The sequence below is a fragment of the Heteronotia binoei genome, chromosome 1, assembly GCF_032191835.1.
Source record: "Heteronotia binoei isolate CCM8104 ecotype False Entrance Well chromosome 1, APGP_CSIRO_Hbin_v1, whole genome shotgun sequence".
Classification (NCBI taxonomy): Eukaryota; Metazoa; Chordata; class Lepidosauria; order Squamata; family Gekkonidae; genus Heteronotia; species Heteronotia binoei.
In genome coordinates, this window is record NC_083223.1 from 180,562,788 (window position 1) to 180,579,060 (window position 16,273).

Consider the following 16,273-nt stretch of genomic DNA (forward strand, 5'->3'; position numbering starts at 1 on the left):
TGGAATACATTCAACCATATTTGATTTCTAAGACTCAATGGTTATGTAGAATTATTTCTTCTTTGAGTCATATGTTGGCTGACTTGTAGAAAAGGAATGTTCATATGCTCTTCAGAGCAGCTGTATACATATTGAATCTATTCATATGATTAAGTTTAGTGCACAACACAAGGTCCAAAGTTTAACTTGAGGGGGGAGGAACACTTCTGAGATTCTTCTGTCTGAGTCACAACCCAAATTGCTTTTCTCTGAAGTTCTTTTTCCCCCCCAATAAATTTTATTGGTCATTTTATTATTTAACATTACAAAATTAAGTATTACTTAGCTATGTTTAAAATTACAAGCATATCCTTATTTCTAGTGTCACTTTCACAGTATACTTTTAACATTTACCATAAATGAAGTGCATCTATTACATTAGGTGTCTCTGATCGTTCTTGCAAAAATTCTAAAATTAGAAACCAGACTGTTACTATATTGGAATTTAACAAGTACCGGGGGGCAAACCTTTTATTGCATACAGACAACCACCCAGTCGCAAACAGCTCCTCACACACAATTATGCAACATCTAATTTTAACATAGACACTGGTACCAGAGCTTGCAGTAAACCCAGATGCGAACTTTGCTGCCCCATACGCCCATGCAACACAATCACTGGACCTAACAACATCAACTACACCAGAAGTGTCAAAATCATTTGTTAGGAGGGCTGGATCTGACATAAATGGGACTTTGTGATGCTGAGCCATGTGTGTCCTAAAATGTAATGCCAAATAGCAGAGATATAGACTTAGTAAAGGACACTCCTGGTGTCCTTTAAAAATATTATTTTTACTTAAAATACAAACATGCTTAAAACTCTTGCAATATTTTGTTTAAAACAGAAAGATGGGGGGTATTGTGGAATTTTGCGATGCAATTTTAAAAGTAAATTGCGATGCAATTTTAAAAATAAAATATCAAGAAAAAGCACAAGGATCACAGCAGAAAACTAAAAATATAAAATGCTCTCAGCCTGGGAAAACATGAAATGCCAGGGTGTTGCAAGCTTTCCCCCCCCACCCCACCCCTGGGTCTATTTGGATTAGCAATGGCTCTCCAATGTAATATGCCCCTTTGGCTGTGGGTTCCCAAGTTAGAGTACTTACTAGGCACTTGTTCTCATGTCCATTGAGAAGAGACAAAACTGGCTCAAAGCATCAATGCTTGGTTTGCAAGGACACAACTCCAGGAAGCTTCAGCTGGCCATAGGAACACTGGGAAGTTAAACTGAGCTTCACTCCATTGAAACACATAAAGTTGCAAGGAAAACGTGGAGTGGGTTTTCCATTCACATCTGCTCTGCCCAGAAGCCTGAATGGAAAATCCATTTAGCATTTTCTTTGCAGTTTTGCTTTCTGCTTTAGCCTCTATGAAAAGGAAGAAGGAGCTGGGACTGTCAGCAGCCTCAGAGCTTCAAAGGGTGAGGATAGGAGGGGGGGGGAGAAAAGAGTCCCGCGGGCCTGATTGAAGCCCTGGCGGACCAGTTTGGTCTACAGGCCATACATTTGACACCCCTAAACTACACCATCACAAGCCCATTTACTTGCTCATCTTCTAACACTGTATATATACCATTAATGCCAACAGTGCCTGTCAGTTCTCTAAACAGGACAAACACTATGCCAAAGGATAAATGGACACAAATCCAACATCAGGAATCACAAGACTGAGAAACCTGTAGGAGAACACCTTCCAGAACATTCAATGGGTGACCTCAAAGTAGCTGTTTTATTGCAAAAGAATTTCAGGAGCAGACTGGAAAGGGAAACTGCTGAACTACAAGCTATTACAAAACTTGAAACACCTCTCCCCCAGGACTTAACAGGGATATTGGTTTCTTACATATGTTAAACTCATTCAGTCCTTACATATGTATACTTACCAAGAAGGACTAAACATCCTCTGTATTTTAGTGTATTTCTTTTTTTTACTAGGTATTGTAATAGTAAATGTAATGTAATACAATAAATATTCAAATATGTTCCTCTGACATAACACACCATCCAGTTTGATGTAGTGGTTAAATGCGTGGACTCTTATCTGGGAGAACTGGGTTTGATTCCCCACTTCTCCACTTGCACCTGCTGGAATGGCCTTGGATTAGCCATAGCTATCGCAGAGATTGTCCTTGAAAGGGCAGCTGCTGTGAGAGCCCTCTCAGCCCCTCCCACCTCACATGGTGTCTGTTGTGGGGGGAGAAGATAAAGGAGATTGTAAGCCGCTCTGAGTCTCTGATTTAGAGAGAATGGCAGGGTATAAATCTGCAATTCTTCATCTCACCTCAAACGAAAGAATGCTGTCAAGCTAACTCTGTGTACAAGAGGAGATGAATGGTATATAACAGCAGAGTCTCAATTATTTTTAACAATTAAGAAAGATACTTTTATGCATTAGTCTCCTACTTTGACATATTTATTGCTCCATTGTTTTTTCTGTAAATTCAAACATATTGTGACCTGTAACCTTAGCTTGTCATTGCTATTTAGTCTTTGCATATGTCAAAAATCTTCATTAACCTGTATGCTAATTTGTTGCTCACCTATGTATATACAGTGTTAGAATATGAGCAAGTAAATGGGCTTGTGATGGTGTAGTATATGAAACATCAGCTTTCATTTCTGTGTATCTGAAGAAGTATTCATCACATGAAAGCTCATACCTTGAATAAACTTTTGTTGGTCTTAAAGGTGCCACTGAACTCTGTTCTACTGCTTCAGACCAACACGGCTGCCCACTTGGATCTAGAAACTGCATAACTACAGTTGCCCTCTGCAAACAACTTTGAGTAGGCTATTAAATAGTATCTTGTAGAACAGGAATGTAAGAAGATTGTCTCTGAAAATAAGGGGTGCAATATTGTTAACCAACTAGCATCTCACTCTCAGTGCTTGCAATAAGGACTTGCTAGGATTGCATTTTGTTTCATCTGTATCTCTAAACATTAGCTTGAAGTAAGAGAGGAAGGGGAGTTCCTTGAACACTGCTCATTCAATGTGATTAATTTTAACACAGAATTTTTAAAACCATCATCAATATATCAATCAATAAATTCTTTATTACGGTCCGAGGACCAGCCAGTTTGAAACAAGTAGAAAGCAGGTTTTTAAAAGTACATAAAAATAAGTTCTAAATCAATAACATTCTCTTAATCACAGAATTCCTTCTCCTAAGAGCTAATACACAGAATTTTGCTAACGTATGTGTTACCTGTTTCTGACTATCCCTTAAGAAAAATATCTGCAATATTTCCGGTCTGAGGTCGATATAGTCTTGCAAGGGTTTGAATTTAGAAAGTAATGGGATAAGTATTTGACATCTCTCATCCTGATAGAGGTTACAGTGTAAAATTATATCTGTGATAGTCTCAACTGCATTACTCAAACAAGGGCAACAGCAGATAGGCAAGCTGGAAAATCTACCACTTAAAACGGCAGACGGAAAGGTGTTAAAGCAGGCTCTTGAAAAAGCCCATCTGTGCCTCGCTTGAGTAATGTCCGAAAGATAAGAGGATGGTGTAAAATTCAACTCCTTCCTCAGACTCTTATAATTTAAGGGGAGCAACTCATCATTTTGGGCTCCTATATCAGTAAATCTCCAGATTAACAGATTTTTTTAGTTTATCCCATGTCAAACAAGGTTTCTGGATCTAGACCCAATTTTTTTATTTTCTCAGTTATCTTTAGAGACCATGTAAGGTAGGGGACAGAGGCTAGCAACCATGGCATTAAGCCTTTTAGGTCAAAATGAACTCTAAGCCAGTAAAAGATTGCACTTTCCCATATTTTTAGTTCAACTTTAGGCATGCCAGCCTTTTGTCTGAGGATAACATCTGAGATACATCGAGACGCGTTAAATAAAGACCTGAGAAACTTGACTTGGACCAATTCAAGAATCTCAACATTTGAAGTCAAGCTTAATTGGGAGCCATATAAAAGTCAAGTTAGGGATTTAGTTTGGAAAAGTTTCAGAGCTGCTGGGATGAAACCTGCACCCTCTGTTCTAAAAAATCTAAGAATTGCATTTGCACTCCTTTCTGCAGCATTAGCCGATGAGATTGTATTTGCTTTGAAATCGGCATTGTAAGTAAACAAAACACCTAAATATTGAAAATGCTTTACTTACTCCAGAGTATTCCTATTTATTTCCCTTTTTTTTTCTTAAAACATCTACTAAAGTGCATAATTTTGGATATAGAGTAATTTTTGTTAAAAGTTCAATGTCACACTGATCGCTGAATTTTTTGATAGTTCGTTTCAAGCCAATTTTGGTCTGAGACAAGAGGGCTGCATCATCTGCGTACATCAGAATTGGGTCCTTCCTTCCCACAAGGCTAGGATATATCTAATTCTCAACATGGCCGGATCCACCAATAAGTCTGAGGATTAGAACTGTGACAAGACAAGCCTACACACCTGAAAAAAGCCCACATTTACAGAAAAATATGAAATATAAAAAGGCCCCCAAAAATAATAGAAATAGCACCTGTTACTTTAATAAGTGAATGCTCTCAGTGGCTTTTGCTAAACAATCACAATAGCATTGCCAGCCAGTTCCAGCCTTGTTTTCTGTTAGTAAAAGGCAGAGAGAAGGAGCAGGAGCTTTTCCAGGGCTGTTTGGGCCTTTGATCGAGAACTCATTGGAACCAGACCCAGCAGTAGCCACCGAGCAACTTGATACCATGTGACTTGCATGACTCACCCACAGCTAGCTGCTTGCTACTGTTCAACAGCAGTCTTCTTCAACAATCTGTGATGCGTATAGTGGTTAGAGTTTCAGAATAGCTTCTGGGAGACCCACATTTGAATCCCCACTCTGCCATGGAAGGTCACTGGGTGACTTTGGGCCATTTCACATTCTTAGCCTAATCTACCTCACAAGGTTGTGAGGATAAAATGTAGGAGAGGGGGAGGATGTAAGCTGCTTTGGGGCCCCTATGGGGGAGAAAGGGTGGGCTGTAGAGGAATGTTTTTAATATATATAGCTGATGGGTGAGTGGGTAAAGGATAGGTTGGTTGATGGGTGGGAAAGAGAGAAGAAAGCATAGAATGGTGATGATATGGAACTTGCCAGGAAGAAAGAGGAAATAATTTGTGAAAGAGGATACAGGGGAAGATGAGGTTTCCCCACAAGATCTTGTGGGTTCCACACCATGAAACTTGGCCTGGCCTGGTTGCTGGCAATGTGTAATTGGGCCATAGTTTTCCTGGGTAGAAGCTGGTAGGAGGGAAAGCAGAAGACAGGGTGGTAAATAAAGATTGATTAGCTGTTGGGATGGGAAGGAAAGAAGGAAGCTGGAAAAGAGAAGAAGTTATGGGGTCTTTTAGGGAAGGGAAAGAGGAAATAATGGGCTGTGGGAAAAAGAGAAACCCTCCACAACTGCTTGTGGATCCCATGCTTGTGAAATCTTATTAGCAAAGCTTTACCATTTCACATATTCCTGAAGGATAATGATTCTAGTAATACCACACAAGTTCATGCCATCTCTCTCACATACTCCCCATTTAACTTTTTTAAAAAGTGAACACAGGGTATGACTGACTTCACTGGAATGAATGAGAAAAATGAAAACAGTATACACAGTATACACCTAGGCTAATCAGATCCTCAGTCACATTGTAGAATTATGTAGCTGAAAGAGCCATTTTAACTTCCTCTGTCATTGACAGCAGCTAGCTACTGAAAGTATGGAATTCTTTGCATATTAATAATTAGTAGCTTTGTTATAAGATAAGATTTTATTCCAAATTACAGTTTGTGGATTAGAGTCCATTTCTTGAAGTGCAGTGAATGGACCCTTTCTATCCTGTCATTTGATACAGGAGATATGAAAAAACTGCAGGGTCAAAGTTATATCATATAATATAGAAGCTGAGCTGAAAGATATAGGAGATTGTAAACCACTCTGAGGCCCTGTTCACACAGTGTGTTGAGTCCTTGTTAAACTGACCCAGGTCTGTTTGGAATATCTTTGTTCCAGATATTATTGATCAGACTGCCATACTGCAATTCAAATCTCCGCAGTGAAACCATCTTCTGCCATCCACACAGCAGCATGCAGTTATTTTTTTTCTCCGTTTTTATGCACATGCGCGCATTGTGTGCATATGCGAGCATGTGCATAGGTTTAAACATTATGTGGTTATGCAGTTATGTGCATATCGCTAAGTAGTAAAAAAAAAGATGGCAACCGTAAACCGGATGTCTGAGGCTCCTTTTGCTCCGGGACAGCCTTCAGACATCCGGAAGTTGGTCAAGAACTATCCAGACAGGGAAACTAAGAGGTGAAACCAGAGAACTCAAAAAAACACCACCAAGGAGCAGGTAACAAAATACTCCAGTTCCAAGAAGGATTCTACTATGAGTTAATATTGGGAGGCAGATGTTGCTGTCTGATCAGCCACTTTTAATCTGGTATGAAACAGCAGCGACAACTGATTATACTGTGCGTCTGAACAGCCCTCTTGTCTCTGATTCAGACAGAAGAGTGGGGTATAAATCTGCAGTCTTCTTCTTTCAGACTGAATTGACTTTGCAAGTTGTTGTCTTTAACTGCTGTTAATGACAAATACGTTCAGGTATACTCCCCAAGACATTTCCTATCATGAACAATAGAACAGTGCTAATGCATAGTTAAGTTTAATTTTTATATTAATCTAACTTAAAGACAAATACAGAGTTTTTAGAGCTCTGACTGCAGTGCTGGATTAAACCCCTTGGAGGCCCCTAGCAAATGATCTCAGAGTCGGAGTGACTGCCCCGCCACCTATGGCCCCCACTGCAGCCTGCAGGCACCTTTGACAAAGGTGCAGGGGAGAGGCAGAGAGGGGCAAACTTGGTGACGATGCCAGCAGCACCGCACCAGGCAAGTTGGGCAAAAAGTGACTCAGTTGCTGGCTGTGCATGCAGACTGGAGTGGGGAGCTGGCCCTAAAGGCGTGGAGGTCCATAGACCAGTGCCTACTTGGCCTAATTGTTAATCCAGCCCTGTCTGACTGAATTGAAAAATATCATAGCACAAGAATAATTACAGTAGTTTTTCAAAGTTGCAATAATGAAAACTTCTTTGTATTTAATTTATTAGTGGATAACTTGTAAGGCAACAGAAACTAGAGCCTCATCATTTCCAGCTGAAGGCTGTTGTATATTTTATGCTTACCATATGAAAACAACTCTGCTTGACTTGGTTTATCCCCATCACTACTGTAATGTGGCGCTAATGAACAGAACATAGAGATGCTCATATGATTAGGAAGTAGCATATGCCAACCAGTGATGTGTTGGGTACAGCCATTTTTTTTAAAATCAAGTATAATGTATAGGTCTTTTCTAAAACTGGAAAGGGGTATAATAGTGAGTGTATTATCCTGATTTAGAGCATTCAGAAAGGTTCTATACATGTTATTCCATTAGTCCTTGTAACAACTCTACATGGTAAGGCAATATTGCTCTGGTGTGACTTAAGAATAGAAGCTGGCCTATGTGTCAAAACAGACACTGGGGAACATCATGGATCTCTGTTAATCTGTAAAATGTTAACTGCTCACACAGTCACAGGGGAAGAGAAAATTTAACTCTTGCCTTACTGTTAGCATTATAAGGGGGTAAAGATGGTTTTTAAAAGGGCACATCTTTATCTCCCCCCCCCCCTTTAAAATTACTAATAGAGCAGGGAGGCTGGTTTCAATTAGCAAACCCAGTTGGCACTTGAAGGTTAAGTCTATCCCTTCCTTCATTGTATCTCCAGTCTGAATCAGAACTGCACAAACCCTCTTCTTTTTATGTGCTGTTGGAGAGAGCTCTGTTGTGGTTGTTGTGACTGACTTGAGCCCTAAAGTGAAGTCAAATTTGAACGTGCAATTTCCTGAATTGCACTTACGTAGTATGTTTTTCTTGCTAGGCTGATTTTTGGATGCATGTGTATTGTACAGTTAACTACTTAGTAAACAGCTTGTCTATACGTTTTGAAGTAGATAGATAGATAGATAGATAGATAGATAGATAGATAGATAGATAGATAGATAGATAGATAGATAGATAGATAGATAGATAGATAGATAGATAGATAGATAGATAATTTTATTTGTATCCCGCCCTCCCCGCCGGAGCAGGCTCAGGGTGGCTAACAGCATTATATAAAAACAAAGTTACATCCAGCATTCAAAATTCTGAAAAGTTTAAAATCAATCAATCAATTAAATTAAATTAATAAAAGTGCTATTGCTATTCGTTCTTTTGTGGTGGCGGTTATCCTTAGCAGCTTCTTTCTTCAGCGAAGGCCAGTCGGAAGAGGAAGGTCTTGCAGGCCCTGCGGAATTGTTCAAGGTCCCGCAGGGCCCGCATTTCCTCTGGGAGTTGGTTCCATAGGCTCGGGGCTACAGAGGAGAAGGCCCGGTTGCGGGTGCATTGCAGCTTCACCTCTCTTGGTCCGGGGGTGGTCAGCAAGTTTTTTCCAGTTGACCTCAGTGCTCTCTGGGGTTCATATGGGGAGAGCTTTGCAGAACTCTTTTGCATTCAATTATTGATGTGTGTATCCACCTGTTTCATCAATTACATAATTTTATGCCATAAGGTTATAGTCAGTTGTTACAGCTACAGCATAGCATTATTTTACAAGAGTTTTACAAGATTATGCATGGGATGGAGAAGGTAGAGAAAGAAGTACTTTTCTCCCTTTCTCACAATACAAGAACTCGTGGACATTCGATGAAATTGCTGAGCAATCGGGTTAGAATGGATAAAAGGAGGTACTTCTTCACCAAAAAGGTGATGTGGAATTCACTGCCACAGGAGGTGGTAGCAGCTACAAGCATAGCCAGCTTCAAGAGGGGGTAAGATAAAAATGTGGAGCAGAGGTCTATCAGTGGCTATTAGCCACAGTGTGTATATATATTTTTGGCCACTGTGTGACAGAGTGTTGGACTGGGTGGGGCATTGGCCTGATCCAACATGGCTTCTCTTATGTTCTTATTGCCATTTACATTTGCTGTCAATTTATTTCATCTCAGGTATACAGGTTTATATGTATGTGTGTATTACTGTGATTAAAAGGTAAAGATAGTCCCCTGTGCAAGCACTGAGTCATTACCAACCCATGGGGTGATGTCACATCACAAACATTTTCTTGGCAGACTTTTTACGGGGTGTTTTGCCGTTGCCTTCCCCAGTCATCTACACTTCACCCCCAGCAAGCTGGGTACTCATTTTATCAACCTCAGAAGGATGTAAAGCTGAGCCGGCTACCTGAACCCAGCTTCTGTCAGGATCAAACTCAAGTCGTGAGCAGAGCTTGGACTGCAGTACTGCAGCTTACCACTCTGTGCCATGGGGCTCCTATTATTGTGATACAGGAAATAATTATTGGTTTGTTGGTTTTAATAAGTTCTGTTAAGAATCATTGTAAGATTATACATGTTGAGGGTGGATAAGAAACTAGTTAGGACCAGCCAGTTGCCAAATGGCTAGAATATTGCATTTTCTCTGCCAATACATAATGCTATGAGAGGTAACAGAATTATAGGGGGCAGGGTAGAAAAAGATGGCTAAAACTCTTGAAGTGGCATATTCAAGAAATTATATAATCTTATATATGCTGTTTAAAACTACATCTTTCAAGGATAACATTTTAGAGCAGAAGAATTAATTTATAAAAATAAAAGCAGTGGAGTAACCATTCAGATGTAATGCTTCAGTTGCACAACATTTGATTGATTTATTAGACTTACATTTCACCTTTCTTCCATCATGGAATTTAAGTCTCTCATCTAGACACCCACCAAATGCACATGCTTAGCTTAAAGCAAGGTTTCATTATCACGTATCCTTCAATAATATTGAGACATAATTCTAATAATGAACTGCTCTAGTTGTTTGTTTGTGTTAACATTCTTACCTAGGACCTCATTATATGATGTGAGATCAAAGAATTGCTTAGACTTATCCAAGGAGTTTGTGTTAGCCCTGTGGAAACTTCTGCTCCCTTTCTCCCATCCCAGACTTCTGGGGAAACTCCCTTCAGTTTCAAAACAGTTGGACACTAGCCAGGGGAAACAAGTCTAATGCCCTCTTTGGCTCACAGACCTAAGTTCATGGTTCCTTAGATCCTACCAAAGGTAAAGATGAATAAGAAAATAAGATATGGGAAAGGAACATAAAACTGCTGTATTTTTACTGATCTGACTCATCCATTAAATGCAACCTCTCATTAGCCATGCATCATGGAATTAAGTCCTGTTACATAGAAATAGAAATGTAATTTCTTGGAACTAACTCTTTTTTCTGTTTCTAGGTGGGCCATGCACAGATACAGCTCATGTCTCCTTAACCACACCAACCAAAAGATCTTGCGATTCAGGTACATTTTTCTTTTTAACTATGTATTCTAAGAGACTAATATTTAAGTCTGAGAATTAAGAACAAGCCTTGGTAAATTGGCACTGAGTACTGTTGTGCATTTGACTGTGTAGAATATAGAGGTAATTGAGGACCTGGAATCTGATTATAAGTACCCTCATTTGAAGTAGGGTTTTCTGTGCACAAAATGAACAAAGTAAAACCTATCCTACCTTATATCCTGTTCCAAGTATGAGATAAAACCTACAAGTAATGCAGAGCTGTTCTTTTAAAAATATTAATACAGTCTAGGGAGGCTTATAACACAGCTTGGTGTTAAAATGAAACTTGCTGCAGTTTTGAACGCAACAAAAATGAACTAGCAGATTAACATATGGATTCTCTGTCTCCAGGACTGCAGCATGTATTTGTTCAAAACATTTTAATTCTTCCCTTTATCCTAAAAAGCGGTGCCGTGGCGCAGAGTGGTAAGGCAGCAGTACTGTGGTCTGAACTCTTCTCACGTCCTGAGTTTGATTCTGGCGGAAGCTGGATTCAGGTAGCCGGCCCAAGGTTGACTCAGCCTTCCATCCTTCCGAGGTCGGTAAAATAAGTACCCAGCTTGCTGGGGAGGAGGTGTAAAAGACTGGGGAAGGCAATGGCAAACCAGCCCGTAAAAAATCTGCCGTGAAAACATTGTGAAAGCAACGTCACAGAGTGAAAAATGACTGGTGCTTGTACAGGGGACCTTTCCTTTCCTCTTCCTAAAAACATCCTAAGTGGCCTTTTTGTCAAACTCAAAATAAAATTCAGTGTAATATGAAAACAAGAACAAAAAAAATCATTAAAATCAGTTAAAACAGCAGACAGACATAGCAATAAGTATAAAATTAAACATCAAATCCACAACAAAAGGGATGGCAGGGGGAAAATGTTTTGACATCAAAAGAATAAGGTTGGAACTATGCCAGTGTTTTGGGGTGTTGTTGTTGTTGTTATTTACATTTATGGATTGCTCAATCCCTGCTACTGCAGGACTCTGAGCAATTTACAACATTATTAAAATAATCACTATAAAACATACTTGAAATATATTTTTTAAACATTTTAAATGTTAAAAAACTGATGGCGAGGTGTTTTTGTGTTATATATAGCTGGGGTGTCATCCTGTCTCTGGTTGCAGTCTACCTAATTCCTGGACAGTGGGTAGGATTACCAGCTCCAGGTTGGGAAATACCTAGAGATTTTGGGGAGGGGAGGGACTTCAATGGGGGATAATTCCATAGAGTTCACCTTCCAAAGTGGCCATTTCCTCCTGGTTAACAGATCGCTGTCACCTGGAAACCAGCTGTAATAGTGGGGGATCTCCAGCCAGCACCTGGAGGTTAGCAATCTTGTACACACCTGTACCATGGCCTCTGAACATCAACAGTTTCATAGGAGAGAATGTAGAGTTGCAGAGCTGTCATGGTTCCAAATTGCTTAAGATTTTACACTTGGAAATGTTGCCTGGGGGCTAACTGGTATCAACTGCAGATGTTATACTTGTGAATACTGTTTAGATTTTATTTAATTGAATTGAAATATGCGCCTGTGAGGGACCCGGTCAGAGGGCGACCACTTTAAATTTCTCCCCAGTCACCTTCCCTCAGTCCCTCGGGCACACACACAGAAATCCTGTCAGATCTCAAAAATAATAGGTACCAGACGGTTTTAAAATTCAAAAGCCACAAATCCAATTTATTGGATAACAAAAGGCAAGGGAGAAGGATCAACATAATATTGATTATATCTGATAAATATTAAAAGGCAAATCAGTTGGCAGCAGATGGTTGGAAAATAATCAGTTACTATTAACAGAGATTTATCAGGCTGAGGTAAAATATAACTTATTTAACACTGGCAGGAGATTTTTAAACTGCCAAACAGGCAGGCTTCAGAATTCCACTAAATTCTTTTACAGGCAGGCAGTGCCTTCTGGGCGCTCAGAATGCTTAGTTCAGTTGTTTAGCCCTAGGCTTTGGCTACTCCAAAAAAATAAAAATAACAAACTTTCAATCACTCCTTACACACACACATAGAGAACTCCTGACTGGTGCCAGTATATTCTCCCTCACAGACACTCCCACTAGCTAACTTCCAGGACTCGCACCCCTGAGGTCTATTTCCAACCCCTCACTACTGCTGCGTCTCAGCCCCACAGCTAGTCTTCTGGTCTGAGTCTTGGGTAACCCTGCTGACCACCAGAATCCAGTTCCTCCTTTGGTGTGTCTTTGAGTGATCTTGGTTTGTACACAGGAGATTGCCTGGTTGTGTTGGCAAAAACTCCTTCAGAGAATTTCCCTCACAGAAGGTGCCTGGTGTTTGTCTCCTTCTGCCTTCAAACTCTCTCTTTCAAACAGAGACTACACACAACCCTGTCTCCCACAAGGAGCTCAGCCTAACTGGTTGTTCTCAGCCCCTTGTCCAGTTGCTTTCACAACTGACCGGCCTATGCCCACAGTCTTCACTTCAGACTCTCCTCCTGAGGTGTTCTGCTGCTAAGCAAGCCTCATTTTGTTACTTTTTTGTTGCTAGGGCAACGTTCCAGCCAATAGCTGCAAGCCTGTTCCCCAGCTACTCAGGCTAAGTTCCTGAGTCAGTCACAGCTCCATAATAGGATTTTGTGCTCATCTCTAGCCTTACTTCCTTCCAAGATTGCTGGTATTTTTTACTGTTCCAGGTTGTAAAGAAGGAGTAATCTAGAGCAGCTTTTTTTTAGTGAAAGTAGTGAGCTGTCATAGCTGATGTGTATCCCTTTTATGATGGGAAGAGGATTGTCTTTTGCTAAGTGTTATGTGAAAGGGTAAATCTTTAAGGGGATGGGCCATCTCTTTTGCACCCAAAAGTTCCCAGGTTCATTCCCCATAGACCCTGGAGAGCTGCTGCCAGTCTAAGTAGACGGTATTGACTTTGATGGACCAATGGCCTGACCAAAGGCAGCTTCATGTGTTTGTTTCCTTTCTGGTGCATCAAATCCACTCATTTTGTGTAATAGAATAGTCTAGTGTCATAACTGTCCTTCCAAAAGTTACAAAGTCTCAGCGTTTTCCGATATTAAAAGATGTTCAAACATTTTGTTGCTCTCCTTCGTGCATTTCTTTAAAGCGTGATCATTACAAGGTATAAAATGGATTTCCCTTATTCATGTTTATTGTTCAGTTGCACAGTCAAGTCCAATTCTTTGCAACTCCATGGACCACATCACACCAGGCCTTTCTATCTTCCACCATCCTCTTAAGTTTGCTCAAATGCATGTTCACTGCATCAATAGCACTGCCTAACCATCTCATCTTGTGCTGTCCCCTTCTTTTACCTTCAGTCTTTCCCAGCATCAGAGCCTTTTCTAGTGAGTGCTCCCTTCTCATTTGGTGACCAAAGTATTTGAGCATCAGGTTTACTATCTGACCTTCCAGGGAACAGTCAGGGTTGATTTCCTTTAGGATTGACTTATTTGATCTCCTTGCTGTCCAAGGGATTCTCAAGAGTTTTCACCAGCATCACAGTTTGAAAGCATCCATTCTTTAGTGCTCACCATCCCACAGAAACAGTTAAATTTGTGTTGGTGTTAAGTCTCTCGTTTATATTTGTGTAATGTAAAGCAGGGAAAGGAGGAGGAGGAGTACATCTCTTTTCCATCCCATCATTTTTCCAGTGCAGCTCCCATTAACTGAATTGCTTTTTCCTTATGAAGTCCTCGTTGTGCATTTACCATCAGCCTGTTCCCAAACAAAGCTTGTTACATGAACTTTAAACATGTTTGTATGCAATTTTTATCCCTTTACAGCTAGGGTAATACCTTATTTGCAGCTACTCATGGTAGTTAACAGTTCCAGCCAGGCAATGAATATGTCCATACACTTTTATTGGAAAAGATCCTAACTTCAGTCTTTGGTGGCACCAGTTAAAGGATCTCAGGAAGTTAGTGTTGGGAGCAATACTCCCTCTAAGCTTGTGAGCAAAAATTCTACTTCATGAGCTATTGGCATTAAAGTTGTGAGCTAAATTAGTTTGCTCTGGGGCCATTTTTGCTGAGCTTAGACAAAAATGTGTGAGCTGGAGGCTAAGAAACTGAGCTAGCTCACACTAACTCAGCTTAGAGGGAACACTGGTTGTAAGGTAAGGTAAGTTTTATTCTTATATCCCGCCCTCCCCCGCCAAAGGCGGGCTCAGGGCGGCTCACAGACATGGCGTGCCATGATTTAGTTAAAATACAAAATAAACAATGATTTAAAATACAGTTCAATTACATAAATTAATTAAAATAGATAAAACAGGTGCTATAACTACTATCAATCACAATTAAACATACTGTCGTAAAATCATTACTGTCAGTTACAGTTATGCATAAGATGGTTAAGGCTACAAACAATTTAGTCAATTTGGTCTGGTCCTAACTTAAATGCGAGCTGAAAGAGAAAGGTTTTGCAAGCCCTGCGGAACTGATTCAAGTCCTGCAGGGCTCGCACCATCTCTGGAAGTTGGTTCCACCATCGAGGGGCCATTGCTGAAAAGGCTTGCTCCCTGGTTGTCTTCAGTCTAGCTTCTCTTGGCCCAGGGATTTGTAAGAGATTTTGGGAGCTAGATCTCAGTGCTCTCCGGGGAACATATGGGGAGAGGCGGTCCCTAAGGTAGGCAGGTCCTCGGCCATATAGGTAATAACCAGCACCTTATAGCGAACACGGTAGACGACCGGCAGCCAATGCAGATCCCGCAGTCCAGGCCGTACATGTTCCCATCTAAGTAGTCCCACCAACAGCCTGGCCGCCACATTCTGCACTACCTGAAGTCTCCGTGTTCGACACAAGGGCAGCCCCATGTAGAGGGCATTGCAGTAGTCTAGTCTTGAGGTGACCGTTGCGTGGATCACAGTTGCTAGGTCGTCGCGTTCCAAGAAGGGAGCCAACTGCCTCGCCCTCTTGAGATGGAAGAAGGCGGATCTAGCAGTGGTGGCTATCTGGGCCTCCATTGATAGCGAGGATTCCAGTAGCACTCCCAGGCTCTTGACCCTGCGCACTGGTATCAGTGGCGCACCGTCAAAAGCCGGCAGAATGATCTCTCCTCCTGGTCCGTCCCGGCCCACGCAAAGGACCTCAGTCTTCATTGGATTCAACTTCAGCCCACTCAGCCTGAGCCAGCCAGCCACGGCTTGTAGCGCCCGGTCCAAGTTTATAGGGACATCGCCAGTCCGGCCTTCCATCAATAGATAGAGCTGGGTATCATCAGCGTACTAATGACAGCCAAGCCCATACCTCCGTGCAATCTGGGCAAGGGGGCACATAAAGATATTAAACAATATCGGGGAGAGAACTGCCCCCTGAGGCACCCCACAGTAAAGTGGGTGTCTCTGAGACAGCTTCCCCCCAATTGCCACCCTTTGTCCCCGATTTTCAAGGAAGGAGGAGAGCCACTTTAAGGCTAGCCCCCGAATTCCTGCGTCGGCGAGGCGGCGGGTCAGCAGCCGATGATCGACCATGTCGAACGCCGCCGACAGGTCGAGCAGCAACAATACTGCTGAGCCGCCCCAATCCAGTTGCCGTCGGAGGTCATCCATGAGGGCGACCAAGACTGTTTCCGTCCCATGGCCCGGGCGAAAGCTGGACTGGCATGGGTCCAAGGTGGAAGCGTCCTCCAAGAAGTCCTGCAACTGCAACGCCACAGCCCTCTCAATAATTTTGCCTAAAAAGGACAAATTTGAGACCGGCCGATAATGTGCCAATACGGCCGGGTCTGATGTAACTTTTTTCAGGAGAGGGCGGACCACTGCCTCCTTCAGGGTTGTGAGAAATCTTCCTATGCTTAACACCAGGGAGAGCTGTTTTCAATCAGATGAGGCAAAACTGAGCTATATGGATCAGTCT

General features: G+C 41.5%; 1 protein-coding gene across 1 annotated transcript in view; it reads left to right on the forward strand.

Moving 5' to 3' along the window:
• ZFAND3 (zinc finger AN1-type containing 3) overlaps positions 1-16,273 on the forward strand; it is a 273,585-nt gene that overhangs the window by 194,903 nt on the left and 62,409 nt on the right. The window contains exon 5 of the mRNA XM_060244940.1: positions 10,330-10,395. Coding sequence (XP_060100923.1) covers positions 10,330-10,395 — 66 coding nt within the window. The remainder of the gene's footprint in view (positions 1-10,329; positions 10,396-16,273) is intronic.